Below are 27,260 nucleotides of genomic sequence, written 5' to 3' on the forward strand. Positions count from 1 at the left end.
ATGGGAGACACCTGGTTATATAATCCCATAAACCACCCAGTATCTCCAGCAGATGTTAAATACTTGGCTGTCTCTAACATCCAGGAATTCATGAACTTTCAACATGGTGAGTTCCATATTCAATTGTAGAGTTTTAATGGTTCATCCTCATTTTGAGTTTAATTCTGGTTCCTCCTAATGTCAACCAATTAGTTTTGATTAGTTCCCTTGAAACCATTAGTATAAATATAAACCCAAATTCATAAAGGCTCTCTGCTCTTCAGAAAATAGCTCTCATATGATCCAATTTTATCTTGTCTCAAGCCCAGCATTTCTTGTCCCTTCTACAGTTCCTCATAGGGTACACATTCAGGAATGTTCAGCACCCTGAAAAGATCGCCTTCATCCCTTGCCATACTCTTAATGTGTCCTTTATCTTGTGATCCTGTCCTTTTTCCTATTTACTGACTTATAGACAGTAGTCTATTAACTGACATATCAATGGGAGTCTTTTGAGAATTTGAACTAAAAGGTCTTGATACACCAAATTATAGAAAGACTCTCGAATAGGTTCTGATAGTGTTGAAGCTGGTGTGGGCAAGTTGGTACACACATAAAAAGAAATCAAATAAGACAAAAGCAGAAATAATAAAGAATAATAGCTAGTCTCATTTGATTACTCGCTCATTGTAGTTACTGAATTGGTTAATTGTTTATGGTCTCAATAATAATAACACCATACTGACATCGAGTAAGCATATCTTATAAACAAAGAGCTATTGTAGGCCCTTCAAGTTAGTTATCTCAGTGTATGCTCTCAAAAACCTTACAAGGGTTTTTTAAAAAATGAGTCACTCTCTCCATTTTATCACACAGGACACTGAGCCACATAGAGTGACTTACCTAGCTCCCATGTTGGTTAGTGGCAGAAGCAAGATTTAAATACTCCAGTCTTCTCATCATATAGATCATTAATTCCCTATCCCTAGAGACTTGGAACATTGTCTCACAGTGACTTTCCTAAAACCATCTGTGGTGGTTTGAAAGAAAATGACCCCCGAAGGGAGTGGCACTATTAGAAGGTGTGGCTTTGTTGGAGTGGGTGTGGTCTTGTTGGAGGAAGTGTGTCGCTTTGAGGTCTTATATATGCTCAAGATACCGCCAGGTGTCACAGACCACTGTGTGTTGCCTGCAAGATGTAGGACTCTCAGATGCCTCTCCAGTACCACATCTGCCTGCATGCTACCTTGTTCCACCATGATGATAATGGACTGGACCTCTGAACTGTAAGTGAGCCACCCCAATTTAATGTTTTTCATATAAGAGTTGCTGTGGTCATGGTGTCTCTTCACAGCAGTAGAAGCCCTAACTAAGGCACCATCCCTTAAAAACACCTTCCCATTTATTTGAACTAGCAAGACTGCATTTCTGTGTTTTGCAACAAATCCTCCCTTTGTTGCATTTGATAGCCGTCGGATGCTTTGAGCAGAGGAGATGCTGTATTACATTGTAGCAATGTGTGTGTGTGTGCGCATTTCAGAATTTAACAACCTTATGTGCAGTGTGTGTGTGTGTGTATGTGTGTTTCAGAGTTTAACAACATCAATAATGCATGTTTTCTTGTGGGAGTATTTCCATGCACAGTGGGATGAATAGCCATATTGGGGCCTCTACCCACTAGATGCCAATAGAACCCTTTTATCTCACCATTACAAACCAAAAATTTCTCTCTAGACATTTCAAAATATTTCTTAAGGGGAAATAATGACTCTAGCTACAAACTACTGTCCTAGACCTTTTCCTTTATACCTATTGTGTATTCAAGAAAATAGCTCTGTCTCCTTCATCCTTGTTTGTCTCCAACTCTTGCTATATTATCATGTTCAATAAATATTAATTGAAGAAAGCTATAATAATTTTCATTAAATCATTGTTTTATAGTTAAAATACTGGAGTACTAGAATATTTATCTCCATTTCTGTTTCGTCAGGAAAATACAATAAAATTTTACCAAAATAAGAAATTTCACGTACTAATTAAGATTTAAATAAATGTGAAAGTGACCAAGAGAAGCAACAATGAAAGAGAGAGGATTCACCTGCAGCTCTAGACGGTAAACCAAATGGTCACAGGAAATTCTTTAGAAGCCAACATTTTTAGCCACCAACGTGGGATGAGAAAGTAGGAGTTCACAAAATTCTGCAATACCACATCTATAATACCCAAGGACTCCCAAGAATAGTAGCCTCTGTTCACCTGCCATCTTCCAAATCCCCAAAGATTCTCTTCTGGCAAATCTCAGCTCCAAACCAATACAGAGGCAAATTCTTAGATCTTCTATAGGAGCTTCTACAGGTGTGGTGTTCCCAGTTAAGCAATTCCTAATCGTCAACAATGAGAGCCTTGACACCAACTGCTCTAAGTGTGTGTGTGTGTGTGTGTGTGTGTGTGTGTGTGTGTGTGTGTGTGTGTATCAGAGAGAGAGAGAGAGAGAGAGAGAGAGAGAGAGAGAGAGAGAGAGAGAGAGAGAGAGAGAGAAACTGGAGAATTTAACCAACAGGATCATCCAACTTAGACATCAACAAGTGCTTAGTGTGGTTTGCAATTGGTGCCATTGCTATTACTATTTTGAGTAGTGGAAGCATTCACTAATTACCTGTCCCCTGCATTCTCAGTGTTCACATTGTACCCAGGACAATGTGGCAAGTAATGTTAATAACTGAATAGCTCATAGACCAGATGGAAGATATTCACCTTCATGCTTCTTTGAATTTAGTGTGTCTTTTGCATATCCTAGAGCAAAACTGACAAAAACTACTAGGAAAGAATTTCCATATGCAAGGAATTTCCACTCTCTTGAGGAATTGAAACACCACAGTTATGTTATTGATTTTTCTATTTCTAAGACTACAGACAACATTAAGTGAAAACGGTTTTTTTTTTTCAGATATGCATTCTTTATTGACTTGTTTCCTCTATTACCCATACATAAAATGGTCACATGCTATCAGCGGTCAGCTTCCCCACATTTATTTAGCCATATATTTGCTGTGCAATCCTACCTAACATTTTAGTGAGTGATTTTCTTTATCCAATGGTCTCAGAAGTGATATCGGCAAAAGTTTAAAAATAGTGTTTACATAATTTTTTTCAGTCTTTGAGCACAAAGATTACACTCACATCTAGTAACTTGAGGTTTAAAGCCCTAGACTGGGGAATTTGATCTAGGAACAGTATACACATCACTCAGTATTAAAGGAAAATCTTAAAGCATATAAGTGAGTCCGAAATGGAGATCAGCAGAAGTGATCAGAAAAGCCAGCCCTGTGCCACTTATGGACTTGTGAGCACTACTAAACTATTCTCATCTAAGTGTTTGACTTAGGCATGAAGACTTGGCACATTTTGAGCCACCTGGCCACCGACTAGTACCAGAACAATAAAGCCAATATAAGAATGCACTTTGAGAATAAGCATTGAACTACTACTGGAGATTCACTAAGAAATGTTACTCAAAATAGACCATGGAAAACAACTGCCATAATTGTCATCTATGATAAGTTCAAAGACATAACAGGGACATAATAAATAACATTTTGAAACGAAGCAACAACATTTCTAGACAAGAAATTTTTTTAAAAAAATATGTGCCCTCTGCCTCCCGTAGATTGTACATGGGAAAGCAGGGGCAGTACTTTCCAAGATGCTTCATTAACTTCTTTCCTAACTCTAAAATCTCAACTGAGGAAAGAAAACGGTTTTTACTTTACAGATTTTTTAGCAGAAAGCCAAATGATTAAACAATCATACCAAGTTCATTAAAAAATATGGTGCTGTAGGTGATGTGTGCCTCAAAGTAGAGTGAAATATATTTATTATACAGAAGCAGTATAAAATATATATACTCAAAGTATGTGGTCTTCAGAGATTTCATGGCTCATGAAGTCTAAAAATGTGATCTCTATTTACCATGTATCTGAACATTTACAGTAGGTATTTGCTGATATTTGGGCTAGCATGAGAGCAGCAACAGTTGAGGATGGAAAGCTAAGGGAAAATTACAAGATCAATAAAGTGAAAGTCATTGGAGAATTTTGAGCTAAAAAAGACCTGACTTGACTAACGTTGTAGCAATTTCTCTCTAGTTGAAATATTGAGAATGGCCATTATTGCTGGAAGCAAGGGTTTTGGAGTCACAAGACCATGTTAGATAACTATACAATATAATAATCATAGTATGAATGAATTTCATAAATGTAATCGGACATTTACTTTTCCGACTACCCAGTCCCAAATAACCAACTCAGAAACTGAATATGAATTATAAATGATCAGCCAATAGCTCAGGCTTGTTGCTAGCTAACTCTTATACTTAAATTAACCCATATTTCTATTTATGCTTGGCCACGTGGCTAATGGCTTGTTACCTCATTTTGTACATGTCCTGTTTGCTCAGGGTCTGGCTGGCATCACTCCTGATTCTGCCTTCCTTTTCCACCATCATTCTCAGTTTGGCTTTCTTATCTAATTTCCTACTTAGCTGCCGGCCTGTCTGCTTTTTATTAACCAATGAGAGCAATACATATTCATAGCATAGAAAAGGATTGTTCCACAGCATTCCCCCTTATTGCCTAATTAAAAAGGGAGGTTTTACCTTAATATAGTAAAACTATATACCCCAGAAACAGTTATTAAGTAAGAATTACCATAACAATATCCAATCAATTTGCATTTGGCAAAATTAGAGAAAATACTTATAACTGTCTTATCTTGGTAAGTCCAAAGTTTTGTATCTAATTTACCTTCTATTATAACTAAGGAAAACTATAATTGTGACTACCTAGTCTTCAGCTCCATCAAAGACCCCAGAAGGGTGAAATGTTACCTACTGACAGGAACATCAGGATGCCTGGACAGTCACTCAGAATTCCTCCGTAATGTTGGGGCACCCAACTCTGGCCTACAGGTCTAGAATATCTGACAGACTTTCCTGTGAAGCAAGGAATTCTGAAGGATTGTCCTACCTTGTCTTGGCCAAGTTCGGCAGTCTCCTTTCTTGTGTCCTGCTGGTCCAGTTTGGACAGTAACTGTTAGCAATTGAGGCAAAGGCAGTTTCTTTGCCCATATGGCTAGCTTTTGCCATAAAGAAAACAAACCCCATTTGGGGTTACTTTGATGCCCGTCATCCTCTTTAAAGTAATTGGTGCTGCCAGGAGCAGACATGTCTCACTGTCAAGAAAAGTCTAAGTTCTTCAAACATTTTAAATATCATATTCTATAGGTCTTTGAAGTGTTTGAAGATTACCTAGCTATCTGAAATACATCTCTGTATGACATTGAAAACCTAACTAACATGACTATAAGTTTGCTATTAGAGGTGACTATTAATCTACATTTCTTAAATTATATATTAAATTTTAAGTGAGCTGCATAAACATAATACCATAAATAAGAGTAGAAATATACATACAGTATAACAAAATTAACTTTAAATTTGTATCAATAAACCCCAATTCATATCAATGTAAAATATTTTGAGATTATCAGTTGTTTTTTGCATTAAAGTAGATTCAAATAATCTACCCTTTTATTCTATTTTCATATTCCTCCCTTTTTCTTTTTAGAATGAGATCCCTGAATTTAATCTCCTTTCTTTAGCTTTTCTCCTGACCATTGCCAATAACAACTTGTAACCAACCCCCCTAAATGATGACAAACATTTATAACTAATATTTTGGGAATGTGGGTGTAGTTCTCTAGACTACTTCCTGTTGATTTGCAGTGGTGCTGGTAACTTTTGAGGGACCCTGAGAAAATTTAGGATAACAGTTAAATTGTGGTTGGAGTAGTCTATGAGTCTGAATCATCTCAGCCAACAGCTTTGAATCCTTTCTGGATACAAAACTCAGAGGAAACTGCAAACAAAGGTGCTCTGAAACATTGGATCATCTAGGCCATCCATTCCCATTGGAGATTTTTCAGGGGGTCTTCCTTGATCAAACCTGATTTTTTTTAACCCAGAATGAATCCATAGCCTCTTATTTCTTGTGGAAACCAAAGTATAACCTCTCTCCCAAAGCGACATATCTTTTGATTTAAATTTCAAAATCAAGATAATTTTAAGATATGTTATTTTAATTTAGCAGTTTCTATAATCCAAGGTCTCTTAGCAGCCAAAAATTTTAAAGACAGCACAATAATATATATAAGCCAGACTCTCTGTGTATTTTCCATCTTTATATGGCCTATTTCTTTTATATTACTTCACTCCCCCTTTTAAGAATATTATTTTATTATGTTAAACTATATTTTTAAATCTAAGACTTTCTCTCCCAAGCCTACATATATTTTTAAACACATTGTGACAATTTAGAGGCTCTTTTTGTCTGAATCTGTCTTTATTGTGCATCTGTAACCATTTTTGTCTGCATGAGCAAAAAAAAAAACTGCTGTATAACTTAGATCTTGATATACTGGTGCTGGCTCCTTCCGCTAAGTTCTCTGAACATCTAGTTTCATGGTGGAGGTATGTTTCCTGCCAGTTCTGAAAGCCATGTTTATCACTCCAACTCTGGGAAGTTTCTGAGTACATGCCACCACCAAGTAGCATGCTGCTGGCTGTTCATAAACAACGTATAAGTGTTTGGTAGCAGGGCCTCTTAAAAGAGCCACCTGTTTTTGCTGCTAGCATCAAGCCAGGAAGTCAGCTCTTAAAGGAGCCATACCTCTGTTCACTGCCAGTAAACAGAGCCTACCGGAGAAAAGGCAGCTACCAGGAAGCCATGCTTGAATCCATTCTTGTGTGTCTAGAATCCTTTTTTAAGCTTTGTCAGGTTTTATGTGGAAATTTCAGCCCCACATTGGGTGTCATATGTAATTGGAAATATCCTGTCCCAATCACCTGGTCTCAAATAACCAACTCAGAGACTGAATATGAATTATAAATGCTTGGCCAATAGCTTGGGCTTGTTACTAGCTGATTCTTACTTACATTAACCCATATTTCTATTTATGCTTTGCCACGTGGCTCATGGCTTGCTACCTCATTTTTTAAACATCTTGCTTGTTCAGGAGCTAGCTGACATCTCTCCTGACTCTGCCCCCCTGCTTCCCATCATTCTCAGTTTGGCTTTCCCACCTAACTTTCTGCCCAGCTACCTACTGGCCTGTCAGCTTTTTATTAACCAATGAGAGTATTACATATTTATAGTGTAGAAAAGTATTGTTCCACAGAACATGAGGCATAATGGGGTAACTCAGACCAGCATATAGTACTAGAGGAATATGAGATTGAATTCTACCCTGAATCTTGCATTAATTTGAATCCTGATACTTGATATATTTCACAGTCTTACACAGGTGCAAAGGAGACTAGAAAATATATTCTTTCTTTGTGCACATATGAGAACAGGTGACTAAAACCATTTTGGGGATTGTTTTGCTCTTCTAAAAAATATCTGGAAAATGTAGACATTCTTGGTTGTCATAAGTAAGGAAATATTGGTGCTACTGGTGTTTAGCGAGTAGAGTCCAGGTATGTTACTAAACATCATTAAAGGAAAAACTCCTTTCCTAGTAATAAGTATGTGGATTTAAATTTCAATAGAACTGTAGTTAAGTGACTGAACTAAATGATGATCCACTAGTAAAAGTGAAAATGAGTAGGTTTGTTGACTAAGTAGGAATCTTAACCAGTTGAATCCCATATGTCTTTACTTCTGCCATTAGTAGGCTGTAGTAACATACATGTCTTAGTTTATTTTCTTGCTGCTGTGATAAAATGCCCCTATAATCAACAATGGAGAAAGGGCTTATTTGCACTCACAGTTTAAAGATATGGTCCATCATAGCAGGGAAGGCACAGCAGTAGGAGAAGGAGGCAGCTGGTCACATTTCATCCACAGTCAGAAAGCAAATAGCAATGAATGCTTGTACCCAGCTTAATTTCTCTTTCTTATACTGTTCAGGACCATAGCCCAGGTAATGTGACACTCACTTTCAGTACAGGTTTTCCCAATGAACCTACTGACCATAAATTCCTCGCCAGAACATACATAAGCTAAGTAATACCTAAAAGGTGTACCTAGAAATGCAACTATTCCATGATTCTGGATCCTGTCAAGTTGCCAATTAACATGAACCACTGCAATAACGCTACAGATTCTTGATTATGGTGGTTAATCTTCTTCATTGTGAACTTGAATGGGTACAGAATCACCTGGAACATGGTGAGGCACACCTCTGGAGATTACCTAGAAGAAATACCCACTCCTAATGTGGAGGGTCCTTTCCCATTGGGTGGGAGGTCCCAGACTGAATAAAAAGAAGAAAAAGAGAGATCCAGAAGAGTGCTGGCATTCACTCTTTTTCTCTCACTACTTCTTGTATGCCATAAATGTGAGCTTTCTCTATGTCCTCTTCATCATGATGAATTGAATCCTCTGAAACCAGAAGCCGAAGGAAATCCTTCCTCCATTAAAGTGTCCTCGGGCAACTTGGTCAGAGTGACTCAACAGTAATCAATATATTGCTTGTACTACAACTGAGTTCTCTTTGTCCTTCCTTGTTCACACGTTTGCCTTTGTTATTGGGAATGAATGAGAGGCCCTGATGATTTTTTTTTCATACAGAATCTCATAAAAATAACACGCAAGATCTAGGCAATGGAAGACATTTTGTATAATGACATCTAAATGATACACAGCTTTACCATGAAGGTATTAATTGGTTTTAAGAGATTTTTGAAACATAAAGTTCTGTTGGCCAGAATTTTAGACTTAAAACAGAAGTTTTGCAATAATCATAGATTCATAATGGTTCCCCTTTCTTTGCTATACTCAAATACACAGCACATGAGCTCAATTACTCTAATGTTATACAAATATCCCCTAGTCTCTGCTGTGGGTAGTAATGGATAAAGCGTAACCTGTTTAGCTAAATTTTTACATATATCTAACACATATCAACTTTTCATTGGGAATAGAAACAGCAGGCCAATGGCATCACTTCTAGTACAGCAGAAGTCAATAGTGGCTTTAGGATTTGTGGAGCATGGTGAGAAATAAAAATGTAGGTGTTTTGTTCACAAATTATACATTTCAAGATAGCTACAGCAATGCATTAGGCCAAGCACAGGTCTCTTCTAAACATTGGATCTTATGTGTCTATGGATTGTACGTGCCCATGCTAACTCTGATAGTAGTTATCAGTGTAGAATAGGAAGAAAACATTAAGACCCTTCTTTTCTTTTTTTTATTATGGAATTTTTTATTCATTTTACATACCAACCCCAGATCCCACTCTCTTCCCCCCTCCTGCCTTTCCCCCTCAGCCCCTCCCCACCATTCCATCCTCTAACAAGGTAAAGCCTCCCATGGGGAGTCAGCAGAGCCTAGTCCATTCAGTAGAGGCAGGTTCAAGCCCTTCCCCTTACATCAAGGCTGTGCAAGGTGTCCCACCACAGGTAGTGAGCTCCAAAAAGCCAGCTCATGCACTTGGGATGGATCCTGATCCTACTGCCGGGGGGGGGGGCACTGAAGCAGATAAAGCTCTCCAGAGGGTCTAGTCCAGTCCCATGGAGGCTCCACAGCTGTTGGTCTAAATTTCATGAGTTCCCACTAGTTTGGTCTGGTTGTCTCTGTAGGTTTCCCCATCATGATCTTGATTCCCCTTGCTCATAGAATCCCTCTTCTCTCTCTCTTCAACGGGACTCCTGGAGCTTGGCTGTGGATCTCTGCATGTGCTTCCTTCCATCAGTTACTGGAGAAAGTCTCTATGATGCCAGTTAGGGTATTCACCAATATGATTACTGGGGTAAGCCAGTTCAGGCACCCTCTCCACTATTGCTAGTAGTCTAAACTGGGGTTATCCTGGTAGATTCCTGGGAACTTTTCTAGCACCAGGTTTCTTCCTATCACCATAATGTCTCCCTCTATCATGGTATCTCTTTCATTGCTCCCCCATACTGCCCTGTTCAATCTTGACCATCCCATTCCTTTATGTTCTCATCCCCCATCCCCTATCCTCCATTGTCCCCTCTCACTTTGCTCATCTCCATTAGATCTCATCTATTTCCCCTTCCCAGGGCGATCCATGCATCCCTCTTAGGGTCCTCCTTGTTATCGAACTTCTCTGGAGTTGTGAAGACCCTTATTTTCATTCTATCTGTTTCATGACTGGGGTGAAAGGTCTTAAACATATGAACCACCTAGAGATTAGTCTCAAGGCAATACACTAGCCATTATTGGAGGCTTATACTCACAGATGCAGAAGATGGCTAAGTAACTCATCTCTTCATTTTAAAGATGAAGAAATGAAAGAGCAAAATGTTGAGGCACTATCTCAAACTTAAAATTACGAAGTAGAAAAGATTTCAATTTAACCCAAGAAATTTGGCTTCCAGATCAGGGTTTTCCTCTACTTTTCATAATGTCCAGGATACTGGATCTAGCATAAGAGGGAAGGGATGGAAGTTCTTTGAGAGAAAGATCAACCTAGACAATATAGGAAGGACATTATTAGATGGAGAAAACTGTCGAGCAGAAGAAAATTACTGTCTCCCTCTCCTCCTCCACAAAGCACTGCTTTTCTGAGCCTTTAGTCATAATCAAAAGTCTCGTTCTCAACAAAATAACTGAATTATTTGGGTCCAGAAAATGTACTAGGGGATACTGCTACAGAAGTGATTTGGATACAATTCCAGAAAGCACCCTCTGCTGAGTGAAGACAATAGTAGAAATCAGCTATCAAAATCCAGAGCTCTTGACCACCTGTCCTTTAATATGAATGAGAAACAAATTTTAAATAATAAAAAAGAAAAATAGAAATAAGTATTAAACCCCAATAGGCAGCTACAGTTATACTAGGGGCAAAGGTGTGTCATTGATGATTTACACATGGTCTGCTGTATCATAGTACTAGTACCATAAATACCCTCATAAACTTTGGATAATTAATGCTAACCTGAATCCCCCATATCTTTGTCTCTGTGTATGTGTACATCAGTAATCTCTTTTTTTTCATTCTTTGACTGCTTTATTCAATTCAGTTTGTTTCATAAGAAAATATCATAAACTTAACAGATCACACATTATGTGTTTTTTTTTCATATTGCTCATTAAATTTGAAATGAAAACATGATGAGTTTTACTGTTTGATCAAAGCCTGTGGCCTTGTGTTTACCTTCTGAGAGAGCACTAAAAAAACCATAAATGACCAATATTCTCTGTGGAAAATGCAAATGGCTCATCTCATTTATGGGAGATACATTCTTATGAACTTTTGATGCCCTCGCAAGCCTCCAGCTTCTTGTCATTCAAACTTCATAACACAGGCCATTTGCTTCAATGTTTTGGGGACATTGAGAATACTGTCCAGTAAAGGATAGTCCTAGTATTGACTACATATGATCATCTATAGATATCTGTCAATAATAAATACCATGCCCTTTTACAGAACACCCACTGAAAACTACCAGTTTGCTCTGGCCTTGGCTTTTTCTATTGATGAAGTCAACTGGAACCCAAATCTTTTACCAAATATGCCTCTAGTGTTTAAATTACCAGTAGGGAATTGCAAGACTGTGTCAGAATTACACAGATGAATACCAGGCAAGCCTGGAGTGGATAAATTTTAACTGTGAAGTCTGGACATTTAAATGTGAGACACTGAAGAACTGCTCATCCAATGCCTCATTGGAATGGCTAATGGTACAAACTTTTGACACTGCCTTTAGTGATGGCAGTTATGACATATACAATGCTGTGTATATGGTGGCTCATGCCTTCTGTGAGATGCTTCTTCAATAAGTAGATAATCCGCCAATGGACAATGTAAAAGGATGCAATTCTAACTGCATAAAGGTAGGGTTTCTTCTATTAGATGATATTTGGTATCATCAATATCATAGTGCTTAAGAGTCTCGCAGATGCCCCAATCTAGTATATTAGGAAATATTCACCAAATAGATATCTGAACATTTTTCCTGCTGAGGGAGTAAATCTAGGGATTGATATAAACCTCTAATGCAATGGCAGTTGAGTGGAAGACAGAGTTAATCAATGAAAATCAGTGATTTTTTATGGATCACCTAAATATCATCACCCCAATTTAATACTGGAAACATGTCAATCCTTCCTCATCAATGCTCTCTCTGTTGAGAAGATGAGCCCTTACTTATTAATTGTCAAATATGTGGTAATCAGTGTAGGGGATGGTTTTAACAAGTGTTCTCAACTGATTCTTTTTTGTTGTTGTTGTTGTTTTGTTTTGTTTTTTGTTTTTTTGGGTTTTTTTTCCTTTTTTTGTGTATCACTAATCTCTTATACTCCATTCAGGTATCCATGCATGTTCACATTTAAAAAGGTAGGCAATATTTAAGAATGGTGATTATTCATCATTGTGTTCCCAATGCTTATTCTATTATTGCTTTATCAAGCATTACTGTTGATTCTGTGGGCTGTGTTCTCAGACTGTCCATGATCCCTCTGGCTCCTGCAATCCTTACCCCCAAATAAAAGGGAAAAAAGAGTTAATGGTAGGAAGAAAATATTAAAGGATACCTAGAATAAAGTTTCCTGAACATTTTTCCTTTAAAAAATTGTTATTGATTGATGAATAGAATGGCTGCAGTGTACTCCAAGTGGAAGACCTGGGTACAATGAAGGTTTCAGTGCATCAATGCAAAAGAAGCAGTCAGTCATACCTAAGAGATGTTTCCCATTTCTCTCTTTTTGTCCCTTTATCAATTACTTTACTGAACAAAGTAAACAAAAAAGTGGATATAAAGTAGTCCACTACCTGGTCTTAATTCTTATAGATATCGTCATGACAAGTTTTCACTTATCACTGGTAATTTTATATTGAAATGACTAACTAAAGCATTTAAAGAGCATAGTCAGTCACTTTCTGTTTATATTCTTTTATAATCTTTACCTATCTATAATATTTATCTGTACATATTTTCCCTTAATACTTTAAACCATCTCATACTACAATTTTAAAATTGTGATCATGTTTGACTATATGGAACATAGACATCATAAAAAAAGATTGAGTATAAATCACTTTATGTGGGTCAAATCTGGAATTAAGTGAGCTAGGGTTTAGTAGCTAATGGTAGGTCTTTCTGAAAAAGTGAAAAAAATCCACCAGGCAATCAACAAGGACTTATCAAGGATTTATTAAGCATGTATTAGAAACCCAGTTCTGAATCCAATATCAAAGAGATTACACACCACTTTATCTCTTTGGTATATCTCAGATATGTATTCCATAAAGAAATACACTTGTGCTTCATTTTATAATAGAGATTGGCTGATAAGTAAATGTGATTCTTAGAAATTGTTACCTTGAGAATGTCACCAGGTTATGACATTGGTATCCTTCTGTGGCATCATTATTGAGGTGAAGCAAGAAATTTTATTTTTTGAACAGGAATTAACATCCCCTATCAAAAAAACCATTACAATGCTGGTACTTCTTCAGTAGTGTCATTCCTCTAACAGAGTGAATGTTGGAGCCCTAGGTAATGCTGCTGCATCTCAGATAGCTAAGGAAAGATACAGGATGCTCACTTCAGAAAGGCCAGATTACCTGGCACGGCTTATGCAACAGTTTCCACCAATGCCATGTTTAGATTTACATTTCAAAAAAGATTTGTTTATTTTTTTACGTTTGTGTGTTGTATGTGCATGTGTGTGTATGTATCTGTGTGCCTATGTGCACCACATGCATGTGGATGACCACAGAGGCTACTGGATATCTGATTCCCTGGAACTGGAGTTATAAGCAGTTATGAGCCACCTGATATGAGTGGTGCTGGGATCTGATGCTGGATCATACAAGAGCAGTAAGCACTCTTTGCTATCCATCTATCCAGCCCCCCAGATTGCTATTTTATGTCTATTTTAGATGATTTTATATTTTATTTTACTTTTGAGATTATAATATAATTACAACATTTCTCCCTTCCCTTTCCTCCTTCCAAACCCTCCCATATACTCCTCCCCACTCTCCTTCAAATTCATGGCTTCCTTTTTTCCACTAATTGTTATTGCATATATACATGTATATGCATATACATACTCGTTAATATAAGATTCTCAATCTGTGTCATAATAAGTACATGTATGTTTTCAGGACTGACCATTTGGCATGGGACAATCAACTTTTTTTCTTTATTAAAAATAGATTCTTCTCTCATATGACACATCTCAATTTCTTTACCCTCCATACCTCTCAGTTGCCCCCCACTGCCCCTCTCCTACATGTCCACCCACTCTCCATTTCCTTTCACAAAGGTTGTCATCCAAGAGACAACAACCAGACATGACAAAACAAGGTACAATAAGACAGGGTAAAAGCCCTCTTATCGAGGCTGGACAAGGCAACCCAACAGGAGGAAGAGCCTCAAGAGCAGCCAAAGAGTCAGAGACATGTCTGTTCCCACTATTAGGAGTCCCACAGGAATACCAAGTTTTACAGCCATAATGTATATCCAGAGGACCTAGCTCAGACCCATACAGGATCTGTGATTGTGTTTCAATTTCTGTGAGTCCATGTGAGCTCTGCTTAGCTGATTCTGTGGGACATGTCCTCCAGTGTCCTCCCCCCCTCTGACTCCTACAAAACCAAATCTTAAAAGACAGCATTTACTCAGGAACACATTCAAGCCTGTATTTTCATAATATTTCTAATTTTATTTTATGCTAAGACTTCTAGTTTTAAGTACTAGCCATTAAAACTGGAAAATTTGGTGCAACAATTACTCAAACAGCCTGTTCCAGTTACTGGATGTTATAAATCACTTCAATGCAATGGCACAAACAACTGACCTAGTGTTGTGCTCAGGAATTTGGAAAGAGCAGAGCAAGGATGACTTTTCACTGCTACATGATTTCCAAAATCTCAGCTGGAAGACTCAAAGGTTGTCAACTGGGAGTTAGGCATCTGTAAACTTGTTCACTGGCGTGTCAGGTGTCTGGGTTGGGAGCTCCTGAGACTGGGACTGCTAATTAGATTGCCCATATATGACCCTTTCCTGTGGCTTAGCTTCCTTTTTACATAGCAGCTGAAGGGTAGTAGGCTTTTTATAGGACTTTTTATCTGAATCCAAGCACAAATGAGCCATGAAACAGGGCAGAATCTCTGTCTCCTTTTGTACACTATCATGGGAATTCACAAACTGTCATTCTACTGCATTTTTTTTAGGTACAAGCAAGTTACAGGCTTTCCAGATCAATATGTGGGAATATAGATCCCTAGCTCTCAGTAGGAGGAGTTTCAAAGTCTCATCAAAGAAAACATGTGGATGAGAGATGTGATAGAGGCAATTTTTGTTAAATATATTCTGCCCCAATACTGTACTTTACAAAACCCACTTCTCTCGTGCACCCAAGTCATACTTGTATTTACTCTCAGAAACCAACTAAATGCACATATACATGAAGAGTAAACTAGAAAGCTGTTTTTCTTTCTTTTTTATTGTTATTTTTCTACATAAGGAAAACAAATTAATACCTTATAAAAATCCTTCAACATATGAAAGTATGTATACTTATTGAATTAAAACACATGTCAAAACTCAGGATCTCACTACTGACTTCAGACAAGACACCTCTGGTCAAGCCCTGTGAGCAGAGCGTAGTATGAAACCTTGTGACCTTAGAAATATCTGCCCAGCATATCGAATAGGGAATATGGAGATACATGTACTGCCACAAACATTTGTAGGTACTGCCATAGACATTTCTAGATACTGCCACAGACATTCCCAGACATTGCCACAGACATTTCTAGGTACTGCCACAGAAATTTCTCTTCAAAATTAGTGGAAATGAATAAAGCATAGTAATCACTGATTAAAGGGAATTCTAGAATGTGGAAAAGCTTGGGTTAACAGATCCTTGAGTTGTGGATACCTCCATGGGAGTTGTTCTGTCTGGGTTTTTTTCTGTTTTCTGGGTGCTTATTCTGTTATTTGTGTAGTGTTTCTTCCTAAGACATGACATTTGTTTGTAACTAAGTAACTCTTTAAACTATTTTCCCCACCACAGAAGATTAAGAGCTCTAAAAACCCCTCCTTTCATTTCCTACTGGCATTGTTGCTTTCAAGCTAAACAGATACAATTCCTTTACCTGTTGGTAAATATAATTCATGTCATTAGACAGAAGTCATAGCCACAAATCTCTTTGGGATAAGCCACGTATCCATTTGACAAGAACAGATTTTACAGATCTACTGCACAGCATGCTTAAGTTAATAATAATGTATTATATTTTTCAAAATTGCTAAGAGAACCATGTAGGTGCTATTTACCCCCCAAAAAATGATAAATATGTTACAGGATGGTTTAACTTGATGTAAACATTATAAACAATACATTTATCAAAACCTTAGATTATTCTCCATAAATCTGTAGTCATTATTTGTCAATTGAAGATAAGCCTTTTTTGAGCCAGGCTTGGTGGTGCCCGTCTGTATTGCCTGCACAGCAGAGACCTGGGCAAGAGGATTGTGAGTTTAGGGAGAGTCCGGATTACTCACTGAGACCCTAACTCAAAACTGGAAAGCTGACTTTCTTGACCCAAGGCTCCTTATAAGGCTTCTGTGGCACGAACTCTCAGTATTCTTAGCAGTTTGTTGTTTGAAGGAGATGAACTGCAAGGCATGCTCTTACAATCCTAGTAAGACTTGTTCTCAGTTCAAAGGAGCTCTCAAGGCATTCACTTAGACAATTCTCAAGTTTTAACAAAGGAATCTTACAAACTCACTCTGGACGTGGTTTTTCTCTTGAGGCCTGTTCTTATTTAAGGGCTTTTTTGAAAGCTCAAAAAAATGACTCTAGATCCCTTATATTTCTTCTAACATCTAGTTGTACATTTAATACCCACACTATTCTGTCTGGAAATATCTTTAGCTAGATCATCAGATTTATAACATATATATATTTTCTATCTTCACATTATCAAGATAGTGGATGAACTTTCCATCTTCTCCTAGATTGCAACAAATGCTTCTGTCCGCTTTCAGTCTTGCAAACATCTCCTTGAGACCCTTCCAAGTTTTTTCCTGGTGCGTGGTCCCAGAGACAATGCTACATTTAGGTGTTGGGGATGCTATAGATTTATAGCTATATGTTACTACTGATTAATGACCCCAAATCTTAGTGACCTAAAATAATAATAATCAGTTCTTTATCTCTCAGAGTTGCCAATGTGGCAAGAATTGGGGAAGGTCTCAGCTGAGCCATTTCAGCTTAGGGTTTGACCTTGGATGCAGTTAGACAGGAGAAAGAGCTGAAACACTTGAGAGCTGGATGGATATCTTTCTCTTCTCACCTATTCTCAGAGCTTATTCATCTGATATCTCCACATGGGCTCATTATTTTTTTTTTATACTTTAATTGTCTCAAAGCTGCCAAGCAACTGACATAGAGACTCATAGGTCTAATTGTACATTCTAGCAAGCCAGAATGAAACATCAGTGCTTATTCTGACCAAGCTTCTAAAATTAATCAGTGCCAGTTTAATCATAGTCTGTCAAGTAGAAGCAAGTCAAAAGCCCATTCAAGAAGAGATATAGACTCCCATGACCAGGTTGAAAGGAAACTCCAGGATAAGTTTATGGGATCCCACCCAAAGATCCAAAGAACAGCTACTCTATAAAGCTTTGGAATATTCAGCAGAACATCAGTTAATCATCATGGATTTATTCTGAATCCACAATCATTTGCAAAAGATACTCTATCTAAAAGAAAAGATAATAACAAAAACTGAAGGAATATTTAAAATTTGAACTTTAAATATCTTGGTTAAAGGTTGACTTTTACCATAAGCCATTTTTAGGATTTCTGTCTTGAAAAGAGTTTTAAGTAGAAAGATGGCGAGTCATGAGTTAACATGTAATCATATATGCCTCCAGGTGAGATGGCCTTAAGCATTTCCATCTCAATCATACTTTTCCACAGCCAAAAATGATCCTGTTACTGCCTTCTTTCTGATAGACTGGCACTATCATCCATCTAGTAATTTACATTGGAAGTTGACCTTGACAATTTGAAATCAATTTTAAAAATGTTCATGTTTGTGTGTATATATATGTATGTGTAATATTTGTCTGTGTATAACTGTGTTTAACTAATGTTTTTTCCAATAGAATGCAAACATTAAAAAAATCAGATTTTTGTCTTCTTACTCAATGCCATCTCCCTACCATTTGCCTTGCACATAAGAATAATTCAATAAATATTGGTTGAAATATAAATAGATGAATGACAGGTAGTTAATAAATGAAACTCAGAAATTCGTTCTTCAAAAATCAATGATAAGTGGTCATAGCAGGTATATAATCTCAGGATTTGGTGAACTGAGTCAGGAGACTCTTAAGTTAAAGACTAGCCTAGATTATATAGTGATACTGTTTTAAAAACAATGATATCAAAATTCTCTCTTGAAAAATAAATGACCTATTGGTATGAATTTTCTGTAAAAATATTATCTTTCATAATCTGCTCAAAAGGCTGAAAATATTGATTTATTTCACCATCTGTCATTAATTAACAAGGGACTATGGTTACTTTTACTAATTTCAACTTTATTCTGAAAATCTTAGTCAGACTCACCATCCATAATTGCGAAAGGAAATCATTTGTGATTTGATATAGACAAAAGTTCACGAAAGTCAAAGACTTCTAGTGTTTTCCAAATCATACAGTTTGTATTCAGACCAACTTAGTCTTGAATTTCAATTTTAACATTTATTAATAATATACCATTACAAAACCATATAGCATCTCCTGGCCTCGGTTTCTCTTGTGATTTACAAGGTTGGTATATCAATGAGACTGACTACATATATAATCACATAGAATGTAGTCATAATCAATAAATTATACTTATTTATTATTCATATATATTAATAGGAACTTATAGTATGGAGAAAGGAATTGAAGCCCCCCAAATTGAGGAAAATCTCTTTAGGCAATAAAAGTAGACAGGTTTATAATTAAGCATCATGTAGCCATCATTTCTTTGGAGGATTTTGTCACTGAAAATTCATTGTGTTTGAACTCACACTGTTTCTTAAGGAGGATTAGAGAGTCCATTATGTCCTTGTGCTGATTGAGGCACACTAGCCTTGAGTTCCAACTGAGCAATTTCCAGTTACAGCAGAAAGGGCATTAGATCCAATCAAAGAATCTGGGTGTGGAATGTGATGGAAAGATACTTCCCCTACCCCCAGCATTTAGAAATCCTCTATTTCCTCTTTTCTAGGGCATAAAAGTCTGAGACATGGGGTTCACTAAGTATTTTATTTCTCTTTTTTTAATTAAAATTTTCAAATTTATTTTACATACCAATCACAGTTTTTCTCCCAACCTCCTCCTGCTCCCTCCTCCCTGTCTCCTCTTCAACCCACCCCCATCCACTCCTCCAAAAGGGTAAGGCCTCCCATGGGGAGTCAACAATACATGGCATATCAAGTTGAGGCAGGACCAAACTCCTTCTCCCTGCATTGGGACTAAGTGAGGTACCCCACTATAGGGAACAGGTTCCAAAAAGCCAGCTCATGTGCCAGGGACAGATGCTGGTGCCACTTCTATGGGCCCCTCAAACCCTCAAACAGACCAAGCTACACAACTATCACCCACATGCAGAGGGCTTAGGTCGGTCTCATGCAGGCTCCCTAGCAATGGAATTGAATTGAATCGAAGACACTGACAGTATTTTATTTCTTAAGTACTGTGTTCTTTAATTATATTGAAATCATTTTCTTACAAATTCACAATGTTGCAGTTCTGGACAGCTTTAGATTCAATTTATTGCAAATGCAAGAATGGGTACATTTAATGGCAGGTAAAACAGATGCACAAAATAAATAAAACATAGCAATAAATCTCTAATGATTTTCAGTGCCACAGCAGTACTTTCTATGGAAGACCAAATATGAGATATTATCAAGAGTATGTAGAAATTGAATAAATTGAACCTTCAACCAGATGAGTCATTTTCTATAGAAATTTTACAAATCAGAACATAGCAAAATAGGGTATCTAGAGGTATATACTGTTCAGTGATTGAAGAAAGATGGTGGATTGGCAGCAATAGTTAACAGTTCCCAGCTGATTAGAAAAAGAAGAAGAAGAAGAAAAAGAAGAAGAATGGAGCTAAGCCGAAAATTCTTTCCTAACTGGGAGCATCTGACTTATTTGGCATAGTCATAGACCACGTATACAAATTGTTCTTTATTTTAGCTTCAGTTTACTTTTGATTCATTCTCATCTCCATTTTGCCCCCACATAGGATTCTTGCCATACTACCATAACATTTTATCCTGAACCTACTAGAAAGTAAATTAATCATTCAGAGTAACAACAACAACAACAAAAATAACCAAATTGGTTGCAGTTATGTTTTTCAAAATCAAACTATATCCTTTGATATGAATAATTTAAGCTTCTATATTTAATTTAAAAAGCACTGAATAAGTCATAAAAGTAAATAAGAAGACCCTTAATCTAGTATTCATCTCACTTGTATATTAAGAATTAAGTGGATATTTCCTCACTACAATAGATTAAATTTTTGTGGCAGAGAATATTAAAGAACTGATTTAATTAACTATAACTGTACTCCTAAAGCATATTTGCATGAATGAGGAAATGGTTTTCAAGCATATGGGAACCCTCTTAAAATTCCATGTCACTTATTATTCACCAAACATCTATTAAATGGCCATAGTTTGCATGACAGTGTATAAAATACTGATATTCAAACCTGGTATCCTTCTATTCTGCCTCTGGTACTTAATTGAATGAGTTATTCTTTTTATCTGTCTATTCACAGTGTGTGGGGAACGGCTAAAGAAATTATATGAATGAGGTAGTCTGAAATGAACATGGATGTGCATATTTGAGGCTTTTTTGTTTTATGTGCTAAAAACAGGTTATTAGATAACTACCCCTTCTATTTTTTCCACAACTTGGGAACTTAAATGAATATTATCTCACTCATGCAATGGTATATGCTTAATCATGAATTTCGAAATGGTTCTTAAAAGGGAGAATAGGGATTTGTGAGATTTTGTAGTCATGGAAAGAAGAAAAGCACAATACGGTAAAGGGTTACTTCCATTTGAAAATTATTTTTAGACTAATATTATAGAATTTGCTGTACATTTTAAAGACAGACATTAGAACTCATCAAAGCCAGTGTTTTCAAACATGTTACATTAGAATCACTGGATGTTAAAACCTTCAGGTCCTAAATTCACACTCCCAGAGTGTCTGATCCCACTGGTCTTGAAAGGAATGGGATGAGAAACAGACACAAGTATATTTGCAAAATTCTCCAGCAGCCATAGCAAAGATCCATAGCTCTAGTGCAACCTTTACATTTTTGGGTATGAGGCATCTGTGATCTGAAAAATAAAATAATAACTACATTGACTGAGATCAACACAATTTATAAGCCTCCAAGCTAAATCTAGGACTAAAGTATCCAAATCCCTAATCTGGGTTTCTATAGTATTTTTACATCACTCACATGCTCGTTAATGGTAGTTAGAAACATTTGAGTGTATACCTTTTCCCTGCTCAGTAGCCTACTCTCATTCTAGGGAGTGCTTCCCCAGTCTTAACAAACTGTCTCTATTTTCCCTACCTTAAAAAATAGTAGATAGAAAATCTGAGGTTGTCTATAACCACTATGAGGAGTAAGTCCCCACATCCTAAGAAACTGTGTGCTCCCTTTCTTGCATGAAATAAGTCTTCAGACAGTTATGATAGCACTGTGATGGTTAACACATGTTTATTCCGTAGTTTTAGAACATTCATTTGAAAGTTTGAACCAATTGAACCATTCACATATTTTTCAATTTAACATTTTCTTTGAATGAGCTACCAATTTCTTCTACCTTGTTTTCAACACCTAAGACTCTCTTCTATGTCTTGTAATCTGTTGGTGAGGCTTACCTCTCCTCTGAAGTTTCTGTTTGACATCTTAAATTTCTCATATTCAGCTTTCTTTTAGTCTGGGTTTTCTTTACTGATCCTATTTCTTTGCAAAATTATGCTTCCATGTCTTGAACTGTTTTCATTATTTCATTCCACTGTGTTTTTATAGGCTTCATTAGGGGATTTACTCATAACATCCTCTTTAACATCCTTGAACATATTCATAATTGCTATTTTGAAGTCCTTTTTTGTACTTTAGCTAGATTGAATTTCTCAGGACTTCCTGCAATAGAGATACAAACTTCAGATAGAGCCTTTGCTGTTGATGTTTCTGTTTTTGAATTGGGGTGTAACACGAATCTTAAAAGATCTTATTAATAAAAACAAACCCAGAGCCAGGTATTGGGGTGAATGCTGAAAGATCGGAGAAACAGAACAAGCCACACCCAACCTTACCTTGCCAACTTCTCAGCTGATCTTGTTTCCTCAGACTGAAAGCCTCTGAGTCTTCATCTGGATCTCAGCTGAGCTGCTGCTAAAAAGCCTAAAAGCTTAAAAAGCTAAAGTTCCTGGTCCTCATGCCTTATATACCTTTCTGCTTCCTGCCATCACTTCCTGGGATTAAAGGCGCGTGTCACCATGCCTGGCCATTTCCAGGGTCTTTTTTCTTTTTCTCTTTCTTTTTTTTAAACACCATACTGGGGTCTATGCATTTGGAGTTATGATGTGTAGCTAGAGTTTTCCTGCCTGGCCCACAGTCAGGACAAATCTCTGTCACCCGCCAGTCCCGCAGCCTCTCAGACCCAACCAAGTAAACACAGAGACTTATATTGCTTACAAACTGTGTGGCCGTGGCAGGCTTCTTGCTAACTGTTCTTACAGCTTAAATTAATCCATTTCCATTAATCTATACATTGCCACATGGATCATGGCTTACTGGCATCTTCGCATGCTGTTTGTCATCATGGCGGCTGGCAGTGTCTCTCTGACTCAGCCTTCCACTTCCCAGCTTTATTCTCCTCCTTGTCCCGCCTACACTTCCTGCCTAGCCAATGGCCAATCAGTGTTTTATTTACTAACCAATCAGAGCAACACATTTGCCATACAGAACATCCCATAGCAATGATGAGTAAGGTGCTTTTGTGGTGTTGATATCTAGTCTTGTCTTTGTTGAGTGGGTGTTCCACTCTTTGGATCATAGGCAAATTTAGTGGCTGTGAAGTTCCTGGTAGAGAGGGCTACTGAGGTTCAGGGACTGACAGAAAGGAATAGAGATAAGCCAGGATAAAAGGCTGAGAAGGGCCTCTGAAAGAGTTAAGGGGACTCTGGTTCTGAACCAAGAGGTGGAGTTCCCAGAGAATGAAGGTGGGGTGGGAGAAGGGCCTCCTGCAGAAAGGCTACTACAGGACTAAGTCTTGAGAGACAAGAATAGAGGACAGGGAGGATTGTGAAAATCTCCTACCTGAGTCCCAGCCTAGTGTGGCTACTGAGGATCCCTGTAAAAAGGCATTGCTGAGGTTCTGTGACTAAGGAAGGAATGGAGATGGGTTAGAAGGGAAAGCTGACAGGGGAGGAGCTAAGCTAGGTCTTCATCAAGAGTCAGAGCATCCAGGGAATGGAGGTAGGATGGAAGGAAAGGCTCTTTCAAGCAGGCTGTTACAGGAATAAAAATAAGTCTGAGTCATTCACAATTTAAGGAAAAGGAATATGATGTAATATTTTAATCTTAACCCAGTTTAACCATTTAGTACTGAGTTCATGCAGTTGTTCACATGGGACCACTCAGATATCAGCATGAATATTCTTTGCCAGAGTCCTTATATGATAAAACTTTAGATTAATTCTCCCACTGGATTCTGAAAGTCCATACAAGTAGAGTTTTCCCCCCAAATACATTAACTGTCTCATGAAACCTAGCCCAATTCTTGACACAAAATCAACACTCAACAGTTAGTTGCTAAATGAAAACTTCATTAGCTTTTAGTAAGCAATGGGACATTGGTCATTGAACAAACTTGTATATGACAATCTAACATAAATCAGAGTATGGAGGGATGGCTCTATAAATTAGCAGTTTCACAATTACTTTATACAAGCTCTTGGTCTGATTCATTGTGATTATAAAGGAGCTGATTAAAGGTTATAATTAATGTCCTTTTGATTGCACTAGAGCCATTTATTAATAAGAATAATTATTAATATTCTTAACTGTAAACATAGACAACTATCCATGGCTGGTGAAGTCATGGATGCTGGAAGATAACTTCTCTAAGGCAGGAAAATTCCCATCCACATTCTACATATATATTCTTATCCCCACAGATAAGTGCAGCTTTCACCCCTCATAAAAGAAACTTCATTTTGCAGCAAATGGAGACCATTACACAACTGGTCAAAATACAGAGAACAAATGTCTGTGGGGTGCCTAACCCCAACTGATACATCTGCAACACAACCCCACTCCTAAGCCTCAGGAAACATCACACAAGAGGGGGTAAAAAGATTAAATGAGCTGGATCACCAGGACATCTGTTGTGAGATAGTATCTTCTATATATAACAGGGAGCTGCACCCATAAAAATCTTAACACTGTGGCCACCTAAACAAAACTGCACAATGACAGCACTAGTTGACATGCCAACATGAATAAGGGAAAATCTCCCAAGGTTCCGCCCCCTAGATAAAGAGTTGCAGACAATTAATGGCTGCCAAGAAAGGGTGAATCAATCTTCTCCGTGGATGCCTCCTGATAAGTTATCCTATCCCAAATGGTCAGCCTTAAAAACGTACATATGGGAAACACTAAACAGAATCAGCAGGCTGTGTTTACATAAACACACACACACACATATATATATAACAATTGTCATCAAAGAAGAAGGGGTCATGAATTTGAGGGGGGGTTGTGGGAAAAGTTGGAATGAGGAAGTATAAGGTGAAAATATAGAACTCATGTATGAAATTCCGAAACAGTAATAAAATAAACATAAGTATCAACCAAACAAACAATGAATAACTAATGTTTCTAATGAATGAGACTTCCATTTCTTAGTCTGATTTTCCTGGAGACCAGATATCTATGGAAAACGGTGGCATGAAGTGTCTAATTCACAACTACTACCTCTCTAGCTCAAATTCTACGTCAATGCCAGCTTGCAATGCAATATTCAGCCATGTTTAGGGCTGTCATCACCAAAGGCACTTTATCACAATGGGCAGTGTTGATAAACTAAGGCTGTACGGACCCTATTGAAATCCATTATTCATTTTCAAGCAGCATGTATTTCTCATAGAGGAAAGTAGCATGTGGGTACTAATCTGGCAAAGTAAGACACATGGGAGTTAATCTGTTCTCCTTCCTGAGTTCTGCATGGCCCATCTGAACACATGAACTATAATTTACCCTAACCATTCTGGAGTGCTTGCATATCTCTTTAATCCATGCACTGCTGTCTCTCTCCTCATTATGTACTCAATGAAGGAGACTAAAATACCTACTCTTGCCTTTCTTTACCTATGCAGGTCCTCCTATGACTTTAAAACTCCATTTGAATGCACTAGGTACAATCTGTCCTCCTCATTCCATTTGGGATAGATACAGATGAGCTTACATTTGTATTATGTTCACAGCTCTCTACTTGGCATACTTTTTATATGTGACTGAAGGTACTACAGGGATAGAGTTAACAATGATGAAGTAATATTAATACCAAGTTTTCTTGTATTTTGGGAAACATACCATTATCATTATCAGGTAAGCTAAAAAAGTGCAGTAGAAGATTACATATCATTATTAGAAGCAGTAAGCTAGCTAAAACAGAAGATAATTTGATCAGTGGCTATTTAGAGATACGTTGGTATCAAGCAAGTGATTTTAATCCCATCTTTTAAGCTCTACCACTTGACTCTCCCATTTGACTCAACTATATACTCTGATCCCATTTGTCTCTAGGTGATTTGCCTTTCATGCCAAGTAATAGAAACTGTTTTCTGTTTTGCATCTAATTTGTGGAGAAATAATCAGCATAAAACATTACTGGCATTGACTAAAATGATATGTTTGAATATGGTAAAGATTCTTACTGGCCAAAGAATCAATGTTAAAAATCAATTCTGGAAATAATGTCTGTGCTACATATATGCCAAATGATGAATATTTAATCTCTACTATATGACTGAAATGAACTAGAGGGCCAGAGGGGAAACAGTGTATAATTAAGGGATTCATCTTAAATCAAATGTTAATGAAAGAACAGAACCATGAATGGTCATTCTAAAAGCACCTAACAAGACCTCGGTAGAAGTGTTTTTGGAGAAAGAAGAAATGAATGAATGTCACTCTTCATATATTTATAGTATAAAACTGGATGTTTGCAAACTGGTTTTAAAATAGTCTGATAAAATGTATGGATTAGTAAATAAGATTTAAGAAAGTCAATACTGAATATAGCATAGGTATTTCTATTTGTTAATTAAAATGATCACAAATTCATTATTTTTATATTTAATTTCTCTGCCTTAAAAGTTAATGAATTATATCTGCACTGTGAATAATTGAATTAAACTCAAAAAGTACTCCCTATTCTAAGAACCTCCTACACCAACAGTTAACTATGATTTATCCTTCTAATTCTAAAGAATTTTAAGAAGCTTCCATCAAATTTGACTGACAGTCTGTGCTTCCTGTCTCTCTTCTCCCAGGAAGAAGATGTTACTCGTGAAAGTCGTTTTAACTTCAGTGGTTATGGGATGGGTCACTGCCTCCAAGTGAAAGATGGCACAGCTGTCAAGGCTACACCTGCGAACCCACTTCCACAACCCCCAAAAGATGCAGATGCCATCAAGAAGAAGTTTGTGGATCGGGCAAAAAGGATTGACACCATATCTCGAGCTGCCTTCCCACTGGCCTTCCTCATTTTCAACATCTTTTACTGGATCACATACAAGATCATTCGGCATGAAGATGTCCACAAGAAATAGATGTTCCCTATTAACCCTGGGACCTTCTTGCCTAAGTGTTGTGCTTGTAAATACACAGTAATATTGTCTTTATATCACTTTGACAGAGAAGAACATTGAGGGAGGGGGGAGGGAGATCATGAGGGTGGGGTTTCTGGCACCTACATGAAAAAAAGACAAGTTCTATGGGCAATGAAGAAAACTGCACAAAATTAAGGTGTTGCAGAATCACATGAGCATAACTCCCATTCATAGTCTTTAGCATTGTTCTTTTAGATGACAGATCACTCAGACATGATGTGCAAAGTCAAGTTCTCGAGGGCTGATTAGTTTATGGTTTGATTTGGTTTTGATGAATTCTGGTAC

General features: G+C 37.3%; 1 protein-coding gene across 4 annotated transcripts in view; it reads left to right on the forward strand.

Moving 5' to 3' along the window:
• The window catches only part of Glra2 (glycine receptor alpha 2), a 193,542-nt gene extending 166,627 nt beyond the window's left edge, over positions 1–26,915 (forward strand). For 3 of the 4 annotated variants that reach the window (XM_059250738.1, XM_059250736.1, XM_059250740.1), the window contains exon 9: positions 26,637–26,915. In XM_059250738.1, the coding sequence (XP_059106721.1) occupies positions 26,637–26,915 (279 nt within the window). The remainder of the gene's footprint in view (positions 1–26,636) is intronic. The other variant, XM_059250739.1, reaches the window with a different exon arrangement.
• The last annotated feature ends 345 nt before the right edge of the window (positions 26,916–27,260 follow it).

Source organism: Peromyscus eremicus, chromosome X (assembly GCF_949786415.1).
Source record: "Peromyscus eremicus chromosome X, PerEre_H2_v1, whole genome shotgun sequence".
Taxonomy (NCBI): domain Eukaryota; kingdom Metazoa; phylum Chordata; class Mammalia; order Rodentia; family Cricetidae; genus Peromyscus; species Peromyscus eremicus.